At 40.4% G+C, this 16328-nt stretch overlaps 1 protein-coding gene across 1 annotated transcript; it reads right to left on the bottom strand.

Annotated features, from left to right (window-relative positions):
• Positions 1-1413: 1413 nt before the first annotated feature.
• On the bottom strand, positions 1414-7045 carry PRMT6 (protein arginine methyltransferase 6). The gene has a single exon (XM_007485046.3). The coding sequence runs from the start codon at positions 4231-4233 to the stop codon at positions 3097-3099; it is 1137 nt and encodes a 378-aa protein (XP_007485108.1). The 5' UTR covers positions 4234-7045; the 3' UTR covers positions 1414-3096.
• Positions 7046-16328: the final 9283 nt, after the last annotated feature.

Here is a 16328-nt window from a genome sequence, read left to right as displayed (position 1 = left end):
AAGAGTGCATACTCCTAGTACTCTCTTATGTCTTAAGTTATTACCAAGACAGAAAATGAGTGTTTAATTAAAAAAAAAAAAAAGAGTGCATACCCCACAGAGTACCTGTGAGGGTAGTCAGCTCCTTATTGGGAGAAGTAATTTAAAGGAACATTTCTTAGAGCTGATCCTTTATTTGGGTTTTCTAGGAAGCTAATAATTTTGGCAGATGGAATTGAGGGGAGAGGGTAACATCTGTAAGCAAAGGCACAAAGATAGAAAAGAGAATGGGGAAAAAAGTGCTGTAATTAGAACATAAGAGAATTGTGAATGGAAGTAGTGTGAGATTCGGCATGGTACCTTGGAGCTAGACTGATTAGGATTTTCAAATCCAGGATGAGAATGAGAAATGTATACTTTATTCAGTAAATGATGAGACTAGCTTCTGAAGAAAAGTGATGGGGACTCTATGCTAGTGACTTTTCTTGACTTGTTCAAATAAAAACCTTTTTTTCTGCTCATTTTGTAACCTTAAGCAAATCATTTCCCCTTTCAGGGCCTATTTTCTCATTTGTCAAAGTAAGGTTTTAACGAATGATTAGTGACAGCCAAGGAATTGAGTTGGATTTAGTTATATTTGAATTCAAATCCTATTTTCAGTCACATACTAGCTATGTGCTTATGGAAGAGAGGTCTTTAATAATTACCAGCTTGTTCACTCATCTGAAAAATAACTGGAGAAAACAATACCTAATATGGTTGTTGGGAGGATCTAATGAGATAACATGTTAAATGTTTGGCAAACCATAAGTATTATAAAATTGCTAGCTATTATAAGAGTAATGCTATTATTATTAGAACTTATAATATATACCTTACAGTTCTACAACTCTGCCATTCTTCTAATGCAGGGATCATTGAGTTAGTCCTAGTTCTGTAGCTTTTCTAATTATGGTTTTTAAAGCATGTCACTTAAAACTATTTTCTTATGTGTAAAATGGGAACATCTACTCTACTAGCACTGTTATATGAGGATAAAATGAGATAATGTAGATGAAATGCTTTGAAAACTGTAAGGAAAATATGGATCCCTACTATGCTGGTGACAGTACTACTGTTTCTATATAATATAAGAGCAATCTAGGATTATATTTTGATGCTATGCTATTAAGTGGCACAGTGTATACATCATAAGTAACAAGTTGATTAGGTAACAAAAAGGTTACCATAGCAAAGTCCTTTTTTCTACAGCAGACAGCTGACAAAAATCCTCAATACATACATACATACATACATACATATAGCTACACTATACACATGTATCCTTAAGATGGAAAAAAGCAGATATTGTCCATCAACTTTGGCTTAAACTAATTTTCTATTCACCTACCCCTTTAAAATAATAACCAATTAGAATTATCTGCATATAAGAAGGGTAATAAAAGTATACTTTTTATTGGCATTCAGTAAACATGTAAACATGTTGGTCTTATGAATAAAGGTTCCCCTTCAGAGAAAGAATTCTTACAGAAACTTATTTACAATAATCTGCAAAAAAAGATGAGTATCCAAAACATCTTAAGTATTGAAATAAATAAAATCTGACTGCTATGGAATGTAATTTGTTCATGTCGAACATTTTATGTTAGGATGTTTAAAAAGCAAACAAATAAAAATGACATAGTTTTAATTTCCCTGAGGCTATATTCTGAAGGAGTTTCTGACTTTTCTCAAGAGCTGACCAAAATCCAAAACAGAATCAAAAAATTTAAGCCATGAACAATGGACAAGATTTCTAATCTCAATTAGAAAAATGAAGCATTTCAAAATTTTCACTATAGAGAAAACTAATACCAATAAAATGGGGGAGTACACACTTCATTATATGGGATTTTTTCATATTCACAAGACTTTACTTTTGGCTCAGATAAAAAGGGTACAAACTACTCAAATCCTTAAATTCATATCTTAAAAGGCCAGGCCCACATGATCACATGATCTGTCTAAATCAGGGAATTTAGAGAAGAAATATTCCACTTTACAGAACAAGTATTCTTCTAAAGGATTTGTTTTTCTGTTAATTGGTTGAAACTATAGTATCTTAGGTTTAAGAAAAAAACCCATTGGTCAGAAATTGAGGCTTTTAATTCCACTTATCGAATAAGAATGAAAATAATTTGTAGCCTAAGGGTCTCCTTTTTAAAAAAAAAGGAAACTGGAAACTTCTATATTTTCTTAGAAAGATATCAACTGAGTAAGGGAAAAACATTTAGTTTAAACATTTATTTCCCTTCAACTGTTCTACCATACAGTGCACCACACAAGTTTCTTAGATTAGGTTGTGAAACTGGGAAGTAACATTCCAATTTACTTAATGGAAGTAATTTGCCCAATTCACTTTAGCACCCCACCAATGTGACAAATCTATAAATGGAAATTATTCCAGAGAACATGGCTATTTTAAAAATTGAGCACAACCTTGCTGTTCACTTTATACCTGTCCTTATTGCTACAATGTTCTTTACAATCCAAGAATAGTATTTAGATATGAGACAATGTCTTAAGCAGAAGACAGAAAGAAAAAAAAAAGCCATTGGGAGGGGAAAGAGTTCTGTGAGAGAAAATCCTCTCCTCTCTCCCCACATAAAAAACCCCTTTATTACAGTTCCCAGATTGAGAAAATATGGCACTGGAGAGATATTAAAGTCAGACTGAACATTCAGAAGGCCTAATTGGAAGGAGACCTTCCCAGATCTCTCTGAACTTTAGAAGAAAGAGAGGACCAAAAGGTATCTCCCTTTCTGGAGCTTCTCCCTTCTTTCGTCCCTTTCCCTCCCCCAAAACGAACGAAGGTCAAAAAGTGCTCTGTGCTACATGCATCTGAGATTTTAAAAAATTGTTAGTAAGCACTTTTTTAAAAACAGCGTTACAATCACCAGAAAGTTGTCTTCTCTAGAGAAGACTTGAGGCCACAGCAAACTCCACCCCTCTCCCCAAGTGCCAAACGAGGTAAAAGGCAATCGAAAATCTCAGTCTTATCTTTGTGCCTCCCTTCCCTCTGAGTCTCCCAATCCCTCTGCCTCTGGGGTGAAAGGAAGGGAGGCTTGGTGTTCAGGGTCAATCCCCCATGCGAAAGTCCTTAGTTTTCTCCTCCTGGTCCCCCACTTTGTAGCGGAGCAGGACCCGCAAGTGGCGTGGGTTGTCCCTAGAAGGCGAGAGCGTGATCTCTCCGGAGATGTCCGTGTCCTGCTCCACCTGCAACGGCTCGTCCAAGTAGAGGAGCGCCTGCTTCCAGTGAGTCTCCGGGTGGAAAGGCGAAGTGGACAGCACTAGGGGCTTTTCGCCATCCCCACCAGGGAAGGTGACCTGGAACCAGAGGGCGAAACCGTGCATGGGAGCCGAGCCATAACAACGGCAGCTGAAGCGCCCGCCCACGCCAGCCTGAAGCTCCTGCTGCAAGTCATCGCGGTCCAACTGCAGCTGGGCAAAGCGCTGCGGCCGGGCCAGCACCTCCTCACCGGTCAGCCCCTGCACCACGATCTCTGAGTGCCCCATGAGGCAGCGGGTGGCGAAGCCCTCCAGGCAGCTCATGTCCACGCCATAGCGCTGCTTCACCTCCCCCCAGAAACCCAGGCGCCACTCTAGCGTCCGGTCGTTGATGGGCGCTAGGAAAAGCTCGGCCGACGCTGGCAGCAGGAGGCCGCCCTCCTTGAGCCACTTGGCGCGTGCATGCAGCACAGACGCCAGCATGGACTCGTGCAGCAGCCCGTAGCCCATCCACTCGCTGACTATGGCGTCCACACGCTCAGGCAGCTCCACGGTCTCCACAGGGCCCGGTAGCACGTGCACGCGGTCCTCCAGCCCGTTGAGCCGCACCACCTCACGGGCCTGCTGCCAGATGTCGCTGGCCTCCACGGCGTACACGCGCCGCGCGCCGGCCTGGGCACAAAACACGCTCAGGATGCCTGTGCCCGCGCCCACATCCAGCACCGTTTTGCCCCGCAGCGACGCCCAGTTGCGCAGGATGCCCAGACGGTAGGCGTCCGTGCGGACGCGGTCAGCTATCATCTCCTCGTGCACAGACACGTCCGAATAGCATTCGTAGTACAGACGATCCCGCGCGCCCTGCTCGCTCTCCTGGGCCTCCCCTGGCCCGCCAGGGTCGCGCTCTCCGCCATCTTCTTCTTCGCCGGCACTGCCCTCTCCTCCGCCGCCGTCAGCCGCGTCCGTCTTTCTCTTCTTGGGCAACGACATATTGCCTCAGCCAGAGCCCCTCCGTGGGACTGCGGGGCGAACGTCGCCTTCCCGCGCCACGGCCCGCTTCCGAGCCGCTGACGCCCCCGCTGACTTCTGGGACTTGTAGTCTACAACCACTTCCTTCCTGGCTGTTTCCCGGCGTTCCTACCGCGGCTCTTATATCCTCCAGCAGAACTTGTACCTGGCCACCCGCTACTTTCCCACCCTAGTCATAACCTCCTCTGAGTTCACATCATTGTGAGAGACGGTCATCACCTCCTTTGAGTACACATCCTTTTTGAGAGACGGTCCGGTCCTCTCTTCTCACGTTATTTTGTGAGTGGGACCCCTCCTCCTTTCGTATTTACACCCTTTTGTGTGAATGGGACCCACTCCTCTATTTACACCCTATTGCAGATCCTTACTCGAAAATTGCTCCCACCCCCACCCCCATGACTGTTCTTCAGTTTAGTAGGGCTGCAGAAAATCTACAAGTGTTTATTCAGGTAGAATGTATTCTGAATTCTGAAATTCTGAAACAAAAATAATACATTTGTAAAGCGCTTTGCAAACATTAAAACGCTACTGACAACCTTGTTTTTTGAAACCACAAAGTTACCTTTGTCGTGTGGGAACTAGCCTCAAGAAACTCCCTGACTGACCCTAGTCCCAGACTAAATACCATCCATTGAGCAGCCTGGAAAGGAAAGTTGATTAGTCAAATTTAAAATACCCTTTTTGTTTTCTTTGTTTCTCCTTTTGTATCTAGGTTATTCCCAGGTATCATAGCCTTTGGCTCTTGCATCTGTGCCTCTCAGTCATTACAGGTCCCAAGTGAGTTGACAGGACTCTGCCTTTTCCAAAATCTGGATAAGCACACTGCATTCTGTAGTTCAGTGGAAGTCCTGGGACTGATGTCTTCCCAGGTTAATTTTTCTACCTCTTTTAGATTAAAGACCCTGATTATAACTACTTTGGTAGTTCTGTGTTTTTTCAGTTACTACATATAAATGGTACCTATTTTATTTTTGTTTTAATAAGAGTTCCTCCAGTCCTTTTCCTCCTCTGTCTTCCCCTTTACTCTTGCTGTTTTTAGTAGGATCAGTAGAATGGAGCCTCTTTTTTTTTTTGGTAGTAAATATTTATTTTTTTCTTTACTTTTTTTTATTTAGAATATTTTTCCATGGTACATGTTTCATGATAGAGGTCTTTCTTTCCTCCTTCGGGAGCTGACAAGCAGTTCCATTGGGTTATACATGTATCATTGTTCAAAACCTTTTTCCATGCCATTCATATTTGCAGTAATCTTTTAACATCAAAACCCCAATCATATCCATATAGATCTACATAATGTATCATATGTTTTCTTCTGCATTTCTATTCCCACAGTTCTTTCTTTGGATGTGAATAGCATTCTTTCTCAAATTCCTCTGGCTTGTCCTGGATTGCATTGCTGCTAATAGAAAAATCTATTATATTTCATAGTCCCATACTCTGTGTACTATGTTCTGGTTCTGCTCCTTTTGCTCTGCATCAATTCTTGGAGGAGAATGTAACCTCTTTAATAGTATGCAGGAGGTGTTTTTATTTTGTCCTGTATGCTATGGTCAGTTATAGTGATTGCCTAAATAAATGTATGTTTACTTGTATTATGGTAGGCAGGTGCATTTAGAAGCAAGAATTTGGGTTCATATTGTACGAAATAATTTGACCCCCTACCCTATTTGAGTAGATCTCTGCCTATCCTAAATCACTGCTTTTTATCCCCATTAATTTCTAATTAGTATTATCTAGTTTGAATCCAAAGGTGTAGTGATTATTTCTTTTGAACTAACAGCCATTAATCTACATTTAGTGAATTTAAGGATGCTTAACTGAACCTGATTATATAATACAATGATGTTGAAGTGGATTATTTTTCATAGTTTTTTAAAGAGTCATTCCAACTCTATTGAGAAGGAAGACTTTATTGCCAGAAGGGACCTTTGAAATTTTCTAGTTCATCACTCATATTTTATAGTTAAGGAAATTGAGATCCAGCGAGAATAAATGGTTTATTCAAGGTCATCTGTCTAGAACCTCTTAGGATATGTCTCTGTCTGACCACAGCTAAAGGGTCTCCACTCCAGGCATAACTATTTCCATGCTAAGTTTAATCATCCAAGTTCTTCATGGCACAGGCTGACATAAGATTAGTTGTAAAGTCTATGGCTATTTGGGGAGCCCTCCATGCCTCATTCCTTCAGCTGATTGGCCAAACTTTGGCAGATCATAATGTGAAAAACTGAAGAAGAGTACTGAAAAAAAAAAGGTGACTGAATTTTGTTAATAGTTACCTTTGAGAATAATTTTAGTAAAATGATGAGAGAAAGAAACTCAATTGCAAGATGTAGGTATTTATTAACAGTTTAGAACTTTTGTTTAAACTTTTCTCTTTCACTTCTCACTGATTATTTTTACTTCTTTTTATCCACCTTTGTTTCTATGCATAGTGAGAATGTCCAGGCTTACCCCAAAAAGCATCCTTTTCCTCTGTGACAAAACAAACAAATAAACAAACAAGCAAAAACAGAAAAACCCAAGATCTCAGAGTTGCTAAAGCAATGGAGATTAATGAATGAGCTAAAACTTTTATCCTGATAAATTTAACATGTTGGATTTAACATCATTAAAAAACAAAGAGAGTGGATGAAAACAGGGAGAATTAGGGATTTTAACCAGACTGTAGATCCAAATTATTGAAAGTGGGGAAGGGTAATGAGACAACTCTGGGAATGTTGCCTATGACTATTTTCTACCAACTTACTGTTCATTTCTTTCCTCAATAAATGCTAAATTTAAATAACATTCACTAATCACCTATTATTTACATGTTGCTGATCCAGGTATAGAAGATAAGAGTTCCATCAACAAGGAATTTATATTATATCCTGCAAATCCCTAGGCAGAGTGTGTAGAGAATACAGTATATACACACATAAGTACCCTCTATGGTTTGGGTTTATATGGGTAGAATTTAAATATTGGAGACAGTCAGAAAAATCTTTCCTTGACTAATTTTGTCCCAACTAAGAGTTGCCTAATGGAAAACTGCAGAATATAGACTGATTACAACTTTTGTCTAGGACTCTACAGATGTGAGCAAAAGAATCTCCAGCCTCAGGATAAGAAACCCAGGGTACCATGGACAAAGACAAAGAAAATGCAAAAAGTAGCAGACTAGATTGTATCTGTCATCCATATCCTAGGCAGAGGAATGAATGTACAGCAATTCTCCCTCATATATAGGAATTAGTACAGTATATGAAAAATGAATGCTCACATAAGCCTCTAGTAAGTCAGTTCTCATTTTGCCAGAGGGCCTCTCTCATAGTAATACTTGGTGGTTTCCATTCCCATTATAATGGCAATGACCTCAGGTTTCCTCCTTACTCTCTGTTCCTCCCAACATATTCCTGAGATACCAACTTTCTTCTCTGGAGCATACAGGCCTTTAACCTTCTGGATCTATCCAAAGGGGTTTGCTTAGACTATCTCCCTTAAACAAATCTGGGGTTGCTAGAGCACCAACCCTTTCCCCCATTTTATTTGCACCATCTGAATAATTCACAGCAACAGTGCAGGACAAAGTCTAGATATTTTGCTCCCATATAAATATCCTATTTCTAAGCTTACTGATATTTTTGACTTGCTAGCAGTGATAGAACCAAATGTCTTAGAATTGAGCTAGCTTCAGGCATTCCTGGAGTTATCTGGGTGAATGGCAAAATAAGCCATAGAGGTTTGTTTTAAATCCTTGTGGTATGACCCTAGAATGTCCTATTAGAGCAAAAGGTTCTTGCAAATCAGGTTGCATTGAGGAGGGGAAAGAGGGCTATTTTGTCTTGTATAGTAGACTTTTCTGGATCCAAGCTACCCTTACTAATAGCACATCAGTCAGAAGAAATTTCTATCCTTTCTAACTCTCTACCACAAACTGTATCTGACACAGTTCATTATAAGGATTCATCTTGTCACTGATTAATTTTTGTTTGATGTCTAGAATTTCTGCATGAGAAGTGGTCAAATTTAGATTATACTATTTTAAGTGCCAAGGCAGGCATACAGTTTAAAGATCAGTGAGTATGAAAGGATGAGTTCCTACCATGGCTACTGTGAACCTTAAAAATTCTCAGACCCTACTTCATAAGGTTGGGTTAAGACCATTCCCCATTTTAAACAATGAAGGAACTTAGATCAGGAATGTGAGAACTCTACTCCACCCCTACTTAAGCCTGCTTTAGGGGAAGAAACTCCTTGCTGAGCAATTAAAGATACTTAAACCCATACTTATAGTAAGAAAAAAGTTCTGACTTCCGGTCAAGATGGCGGCTTAGAGAAAGCTAAAGTTCAGATCTCCGGAAACCCTTCCCTACCGATCTCAAACTACAAGCTCCTAAGGCGCCGAAATTCAAAACGATCAACAGCATAGACCCTGGGAACCCTCCTCCTGGACCTGGACCTGGATCAAAAGGTATGGCCCCCCTCAAAAGCCAGAACCCGAGATCACTTGGACCTAAGGGGTAGGAGCGCAGAGTCCAAGGCTCTGGGAAGCCGCAGCCCCTCCCCCCTCAGGGAGCAGGGTCCTCTGAAACAACAGCAACCCTCAGGGCTGGCAAGACAGCCTCATCAGCTGGATCCTGCTATCCAAGTCTCAGTGAAAGTCACTGCCCTCAGAGCTCCTGGAAGTCACCTCCCACCCTTACCCTCCTCCCCCCCCCCCCCCGCAGAGAGCAGGGTCGTCTGAAACAACAGCAACCCTCAGGGCCGACAAGACAGTCTCATGGCCAGCTATTCTGAAGGCAACTTCCAGAAAGCAACCCGACCCAGTCCGGTTGAGGGGGCACCTTAGCAGCAGGGAAACAGAGAGAGCTGGGGGAGAGTGTGGCCCCCTGGTCCGACCCTTCCATTCCAGTTCCAGTGAAAGTCATTGCCTTAAGGCATACTCAGTTTAACCCAGGGAAAGCTCATAGAATGGACAATCTGCCCAGGACTAAAGCCTCTGAACACCAGGCAGAGATAAGAAAAGCTAATCCTCCCCATTCAGAGATGGCAAACTCCACAGAAGCACAGAAGCCCCCAAATCCCAAGAAAAATAAGAAGAAAGGGGCAACTTTGGACACATTCTATGGAGCCAAAATACAAAATACAGAGGAGATAGAAGACGATACACAAGAAATTGCTCCGAAACCTTCCAAAGGAAATGGAAACTCTCCACAAACCCATGAAGAATTTGAATCAGAAATGACCAAAAAGATGGAAGCCTTCTGGGAGGAAAAGTGGGAAATAATGCAAAAGAAATTCACGCATCTACAAAACCGGTGTGACGAAACTGAAAAGGAAAACCAGGCTTTAAAGGCCAGAATCAGGCAACTGGAAGACAACGATCGTGTAAAAGAGCAAGAATTAATAAAGCAAAGCCAAAATACCAAGAAATTAGAAGAGAACATAAAATATCTCACTGACAAGGTATCAGATTTGGAAAATAGAGGGAGAAGAGATAATTTAAGAATAATTGGACTTCCAGAAAAGTCAGAAATAAACACCAAACTTGATATGGTGATACAAGATATAATCAAAGAAAATTGCCCAGAGATTCTAGAACAAGGGGGCAATACAGCCACTGACAGAGCTCACAGAACACCTTCTACACTAAACCCCCAAAAGACAACTCCCAGGAATGTAATTGCCAAATTCCAAAGCTCTCAAACAAAAGAAAAAATCCTACAGGAAGCCAGAAAAAGACAATTTAGATATAAAGGAATGCCAATCAGGGTCACACAAGACCTTGCAAGTTCTACTCTGAATGACCGTAAGGCATGGAACATGATCTTCAGAAAGGCAAGAGAGCTGGGTCTTCAACCAAGAATCAGCTACCCAGAAAAACTGACTATATACTTCCAAGGGAAAATATGGGCATTCAACAAAATAGAAGATTTCCAACTTTTTGCAAAGAAAAGACCAGAGCTCTGTGGAAAGTTTGATACCGAAAAACAAAGAGCAAGGAATACCTGAAAAGGTAAATATTAAGGAAAGGGAAAAGGAGAAAAATGTTATCTTCTTCCTTTATTCAAACTCTCTTCTATAAGGACTACATTTCTATCAATCTATGTATACTAACATGTGGGGGAAAAGTAATGTATAAATAGGGGGTAAAGAAAGACCAAATAGAATAATCTTTCTCACATAAAGATTCACATGGGAAGGGGAGGGGAAGAAAAATCCTATAAGAAGGAGAGGAAGAGAATTTTCACTTAAACCTCAATCTCAAGGGAATCAACTCTGAGAGGGAAAAACATCCAGATCCATTGGTATCTTGAATTCTATCTTACCCAACAAGGGTAGGGAGAAGGGAAAACCAAGGAGGGGAGGGGGAGAGGGAAAACAAAAAGGGAGGGACTAAAAAGGGAAACATCAAGGGAGGGGACAAGGGGGACTGATTCAAAGTAAATCACTGGACTAAAAGGTAGAGCCGAAAAAGAAAAGGTTAGAATTAGGGAAGTATATCAAAATGCCAGGGAGTCCACAAATGACAATCATAACTTTGAACGTGAATGGGATGAACTCACCCATAAAACGTAGACGAATAGCAGAATGGATTAGAATCCCAAACCCTACCATATGTTGTCTTCAAGAAACACACATGAGGTGGGTTGACACCCACAAGGTCAGAATTAAAGGATGGAGTAAGACCTCCTGGGCCTCAACTGACAGAAAGAAGGCAGGAGTGGTAATCATGATATCTGATAAAGCCAAAGCAAAAATAGACCTGATCAAAAGGGATAGGGAAGGTAATTATATTTTGTTAAAAGGGACTTTAGATAATGAGGAAATATCATTAATCAACATGTATGCACCAAATAGTATAGCACCCAAATTTCTAATGGAGAAACTAGGAGAATTGAAGGAAGAAATAGACAGTAAAACCATATTAGTGGGAGACTTAAACCAACCATTATCAAATTTAGATAAATCAAATAAAAAAATAAATAAGAAAGAGGTAAAAGAAGTTAATGAAATCTTAGAAAAATTAGAATTAATAGACATATGGAGAAAAATAAATAGGGATAATAAGGAATACACCTTCTTCTCAGCACCACATGGCACATTCACAAAAATTGACCATACATTAGGTCACAGAAACATAGCACACAAATGCAGAAAAGCAAAAACTGGAAAACGAGGGGATGCCCATCAAATGGGGAATGGCTGAGCAAATTGTGGTACATCTTGGTGATGGAATACTATTGTGCTAAAAGGAATAATAAAGTGGAGGAATTCCATGGAGACTGGAACAAACTCCAGGAAATGATACAGAGCGAGAGAAGCAGAACCAGGAGAACATTGTACACAGAGACTAATACACTGTGGTATAATCGAACGTAATGGACTTCTCCATTAGTGGCGGTGTAATGTCCCTGAACAATTTGCAGGGATCTAGGAGAAAAAAACACCATTCATAAGCAGAGGATAAACTGTGGGAGTAGAAACACCGAGGAAAAGCAACTGCCTGAACACAGCGGTTGAGGGGACATGACAGAGGAGAGACTCTAAATGAACACTCTAATGCAAATATTATCAACATAGCAATGGGTTCAAATCAAGAAAAACATGAAATGCCCAGTGGATTTACATGTCGGCTATGGGGGGTGGGGGGGAGGAAAAGAAAATGATCTATGTCTTTAATGAATAATGCTTGGAAATGATGTAATAAAATATAAAAAAAATAAAAAAGTTCTTAAGCTGTGCCTATTTTTAGAACTAATACAAAGGGTGCTAAGTACCTATAACGGTCAGGCAACTTGTGAATTTACAAGGAGCAAAGAGGTGAGAACTTACTCAGAGATTTTTTCTGGTGTGAACTTAATCAAAAATTTAAACCTTCTTAGGTGTGAACTAAGAATGGTCTGTCCTTTGAAAAACGTCTACTGTGATTGGTAGATGTAAGAACTTAGGGGAAGTGACATAGGAGAAAATTCACTCTAAAAGAGAGCTCAGATAGAGCTGGAGGGATTCAGATTCAGAGACTCAGATTCAGGATTGAGTTGGTGGAGTCAGCTGAGATGGAGCTGGCCTGGTGTCTCTGAACACTAGAATCTTTGCTTGGACAAATCTTGTGGTGAGTGATTAAAGACTGACTGATCTCTCTCTTAAGACTCAGGTCTAGGCCATGTTGGCTAAGGCCCTTCATACTTATTCCTTTCTTACTCTCTCTCACTTTCATTAATTCCCCATTTGTATTAATTAAAATTCTCTATAAAACCCAGCTGACTTGGGTACATTTTAATAATTGGGAATTTTTCCCTGGCAACCACCTTATATTTGATTTTAAAACAAGACACTGTAGTGAAAACATATTTTCTGTGGTCACAATTTAAACCATCCACTCTTGTATCTGCCTCAATTTATGTCTTCCACTATTTTAATCACTACACTACTTAGTTATTAAAAGATTGGTATAAGAGATGTGTCTAGACTCCAGCTATTTGGGGGGGGGAGGTAGAAGAGTGGCAATGGACTGTGACATGGGCATGACTTATATGTCACATTGAAATAATTTGGCACAGTGCTTTATAATGTTTGGGAGTATATAAGCTATTGGAAAGGATATTCAAAAGGGAATAAGATATTGCTGCTCATATATATAACCAACCTTAAAATGGGAAGGTAAGCCAGGACCCCAAAGAGGTATTCTCAACTGGAGAATTGGTGAGCCTTAAGACATTCCCAGGTAGCTATTTCTTAATATCATTTTTTCTTTTTACCTGAAGGAAAAATTAACATGCCCCAGGGTACCATTCTTGTTCCTCTTCACTTCTCTCTCTACATTCTTCTTCAAATCTCTTTCATTTCCAAAACTTTGAATCATAAATCTCTATCCTCAGCACTGACTTCTGTCCCGCCCTTCAGGCCTGAGTTTTCAATTGCTTACATGATGCTTTTAACTGAATGTCCCATTGGCACCTCAAACTCAAATTATCCAAAATTGAGTTTATTGCATTTGTTACCAAATCTGTATTTCCTAATAATTCCAGTATTTCAGTTTATGCCAACTATTAATCCAGTCTTTCAGATTTAAGACCTTTGAGTTATCTTTGTTTCTTCTTTTTCCTTTACTTTTCATATCCAACCTCACACACATCTCACTTTCGCTATTGTAATAGCACCCTAACCGGTTTTCCAGCTTTCATTTGCTCTTCTTTCCATTTTAGGTTTGAAGACTCGATTGGAATGATCTACTTTATACATAAAGCTGGTCATATTACTCCTTTATTCAGAATTATTCATTACTTTTTCATTGTTTACTGAGTCTAATTCAAACTCTATCCCCCCCCCTTTTCCCCCTGATATTAAAAGCTTCTTAAAATATGATGACATCTGATCTCTCTAATTTTATCTATATTACCCTTTATGGGCTTTATGGTCTAGCCAACCTGGACACCTTTCTTTTCCCTTGAATATACCTTTTACCATTGCGATTTCTTTTGTCTCTCTGTTCCCTGGAATAATCTACCCTCTCTTTACCTGTTGAATTCTTACTAGTCTTTTAAGATCATCATGAAATACCTTCTGAATCTCTAAGAATTCCTCTCCATATCCTTCTCTCCTGTACCCTTCTGCCTTTCAAAGCAAAATGTCCTTAAAACTATAAAGTGTATATTCTAAGAGAGCTATATTTCTTTTCCTTTCCTATTCCATTCTGCATCATGCCCATGTTCCTGGATGATATATTATTTAGATAATTCCAGGTGCTGTGACAAAGGTCTGAACTCAAGGAAGAGTGGCAGGCTGAGGTGCTGATGAATCTTCTCGCCCCAGGAGGTCTGGAATCTTAAGGAACAAGAAGGTTCTGACTGGGAGGCAGTTAGCTCTCTCAGCCTTGAGACAGTAAAGGGGAAGATCTGACAAGATTTGATCCCAAGGAAAGAATCACCTTTCACTCCTGGTGACTGGACATTCTTCCCCCCCCCATCAATTCCCTACCAAAGTGGCCAGCTGGAGAAGACATTAAGCCTCTGTCAAGACTACCTCACAGCTCCTGGTGCCCTGGGTCTGAACTGTGCCAGTTGGGCCAAGACCAGCTCTAGCCAAGCCTGACTCTCTCAGGGGGCCCAAGGCTGCCAAGGCCTGGGTTCTATTAAATTTATTGGTTGAACTTAATATTTAATTGGTGGTAGCCAGGGATTTAATTTCCAAATCCCAAAATGAATTACTCAAGTAAATGGAATTTAGTAGTAATTTATTTTACAATAAGGAAAGATATTAAGGAAGAGAGAAAAGGGGAGAGAGAGAGACAACTCTGGCTTCCTCTGAAACAGGTAGAAATTTTAAGGCACCAGTCAGGGGAAAGGAGTCTCAAGATGATGGGCCTTTCTCAGAGGTTCACATCTCCAGAAAGAACAAGGAACTAAGTCAGCCTTTACATTCACCATGGTGAGCATCTAAAAGAAAAGCAGTCTGAGGTCTCCTGCACAAGCTCTTCCAGGGATCCAGTTCCACAGCCAAGTGTCTTCACTCCAAGTCCAAGTGACTGTCTTCTAGTCCAACTCCTAGTGACTGACTGAATATGACTCTGAGTGGCTGATTGATTCTTGTGTGTCCCTGTTTCCACTATTTAAAGACCTTTTTCTCTTGTGTCACCTCCCCCAAATTTTACATCTACCAATCACAGCAGATGCTCCTCTCCAGGACTGCCCATTCTTTCACTCATGGGTCACAGACCTCCCACTTAATGTATGAAATGGATGTTCATACCTTTTGTGGTTAGTTCATGTCTTTTTGTAGTTAGTTCATACCTTTTTGTGGTTAAAATGGGTAGATCTACTTCAAGTACTGGGTTTACACCTTAGAGATTAAAATCTAAAAATGGACAGAGGATTACAATTTAATCTTTGCAATAAAGGAAGAGCTAAGTGCCTTCATTGGTTTTTTTTTAACCCTTACCTTCTGTCTTGGAGTCAATACTGTGTATTGGCTCCAAGGCAGAAGAGTGGTAAGAGCTAGGCAATGGGGGTCAAGTGACTTGCCCAGGGTCACACAACTGGGAAGTGTCTGAGGCCAGATTTGAACCTAGGACCTCCCGTCTTTAGGCCTGACTCTCAATCCACTGAGCCACCCAGCTGCCCCCAAGTACCCTCATTGTTAACAATCAGGGGAGAGCCAAATCCAATCTTCACAGTTTCCCAATTTGAAGAGGGGGAAGGGGTAGCTAGAATAGGGACACCTTTCCCACTTTCCTAACAAACTTTTCCTGCGGCCATTTCCCTGTGTTATCCCCAACTGAATTAGTTTAGAATAAAGGTTGTTGTCTTTCCCAAATTGACTTGAGTGTGAGTGGGCCAGCTTGATAGGGAGAATAATCTCCATGAGGAGGAAAGCTCTAGACATTAGTAGTAGAGGAATACAAGAGCCAGTTTGGGGAAGCAGCCATAACTGAGGGAAGGCTGAAGGGGGAAATTAATCACTCCCCCTCTCCTCTCTCTTGGCCCATTTTAACATCAACTGTCTCCCCTGAACCCTGCTTTGAGAGAAAAGATATCCATTCTTCCTCTCCCCTTTTGCCATCAACTAATTCCTTTATTACAGTGCCCAGTATTTATGTTACTACATATATTACTGTGTTAGCATGGGTAGCTAAGGTATATTGAATAAAATGTGTATTAACCTTAATATTTTCTCATGAGAAAACTACTTCCAAAAATTTTATTCTGAAATTTCTTTCTGGTGGCATTTCATTTTTCAATTCATTGCTATGATTTTTCTCCCAGTTAGACAATCATGTGTGTAATTTCTTTTCTTTTTTAGGCTGTTGCTTTAAGAATGCATTAACAAAATCCTTATGTAACACTATTGAGACTTCAGTTCCTTCCAGATTTCCAGATTTCATTTATAATGCTCAAAGAGTGTTGTGTGGGGGAAGGGTTAGGTAGCAATGACATGAACAAAACTGTTATAAATAACTTTTTGATATGAATATTCATGAAATGATGTAGCTCTTACTAACCAGCAGTTACTTGGGGGAAACTGCCAGTGTGGAAAGGGACATTTTTCTAAAGAAAATCTTTTCAAGAAAA

The sequence above is a fragment of the Monodelphis domestica genome, chromosome 2 (assembly GCF_027887165.1).
Source record: "Monodelphis domestica isolate mMonDom1 chromosome 2, mMonDom1.pri, whole genome shotgun sequence".
NCBI lineage: Eukaryota > Metazoa > Chordata > Mammalia > Didelphimorphia > Didelphidae > Monodelphis > Monodelphis domestica.
This window is presented reverse-complemented; position numbering and strand designations above follow the sequence as displayed.

What these genes read in the sequence shown, in the direction of transcription:
- PRMT6 (XM_007485046.3), bottom strand. Translation starts at nt 4,233, where the DNA reads ATGTCGTTGCCCAAGAAGAGAAAGACGGACGCGGCTGACGGCGGCGGA.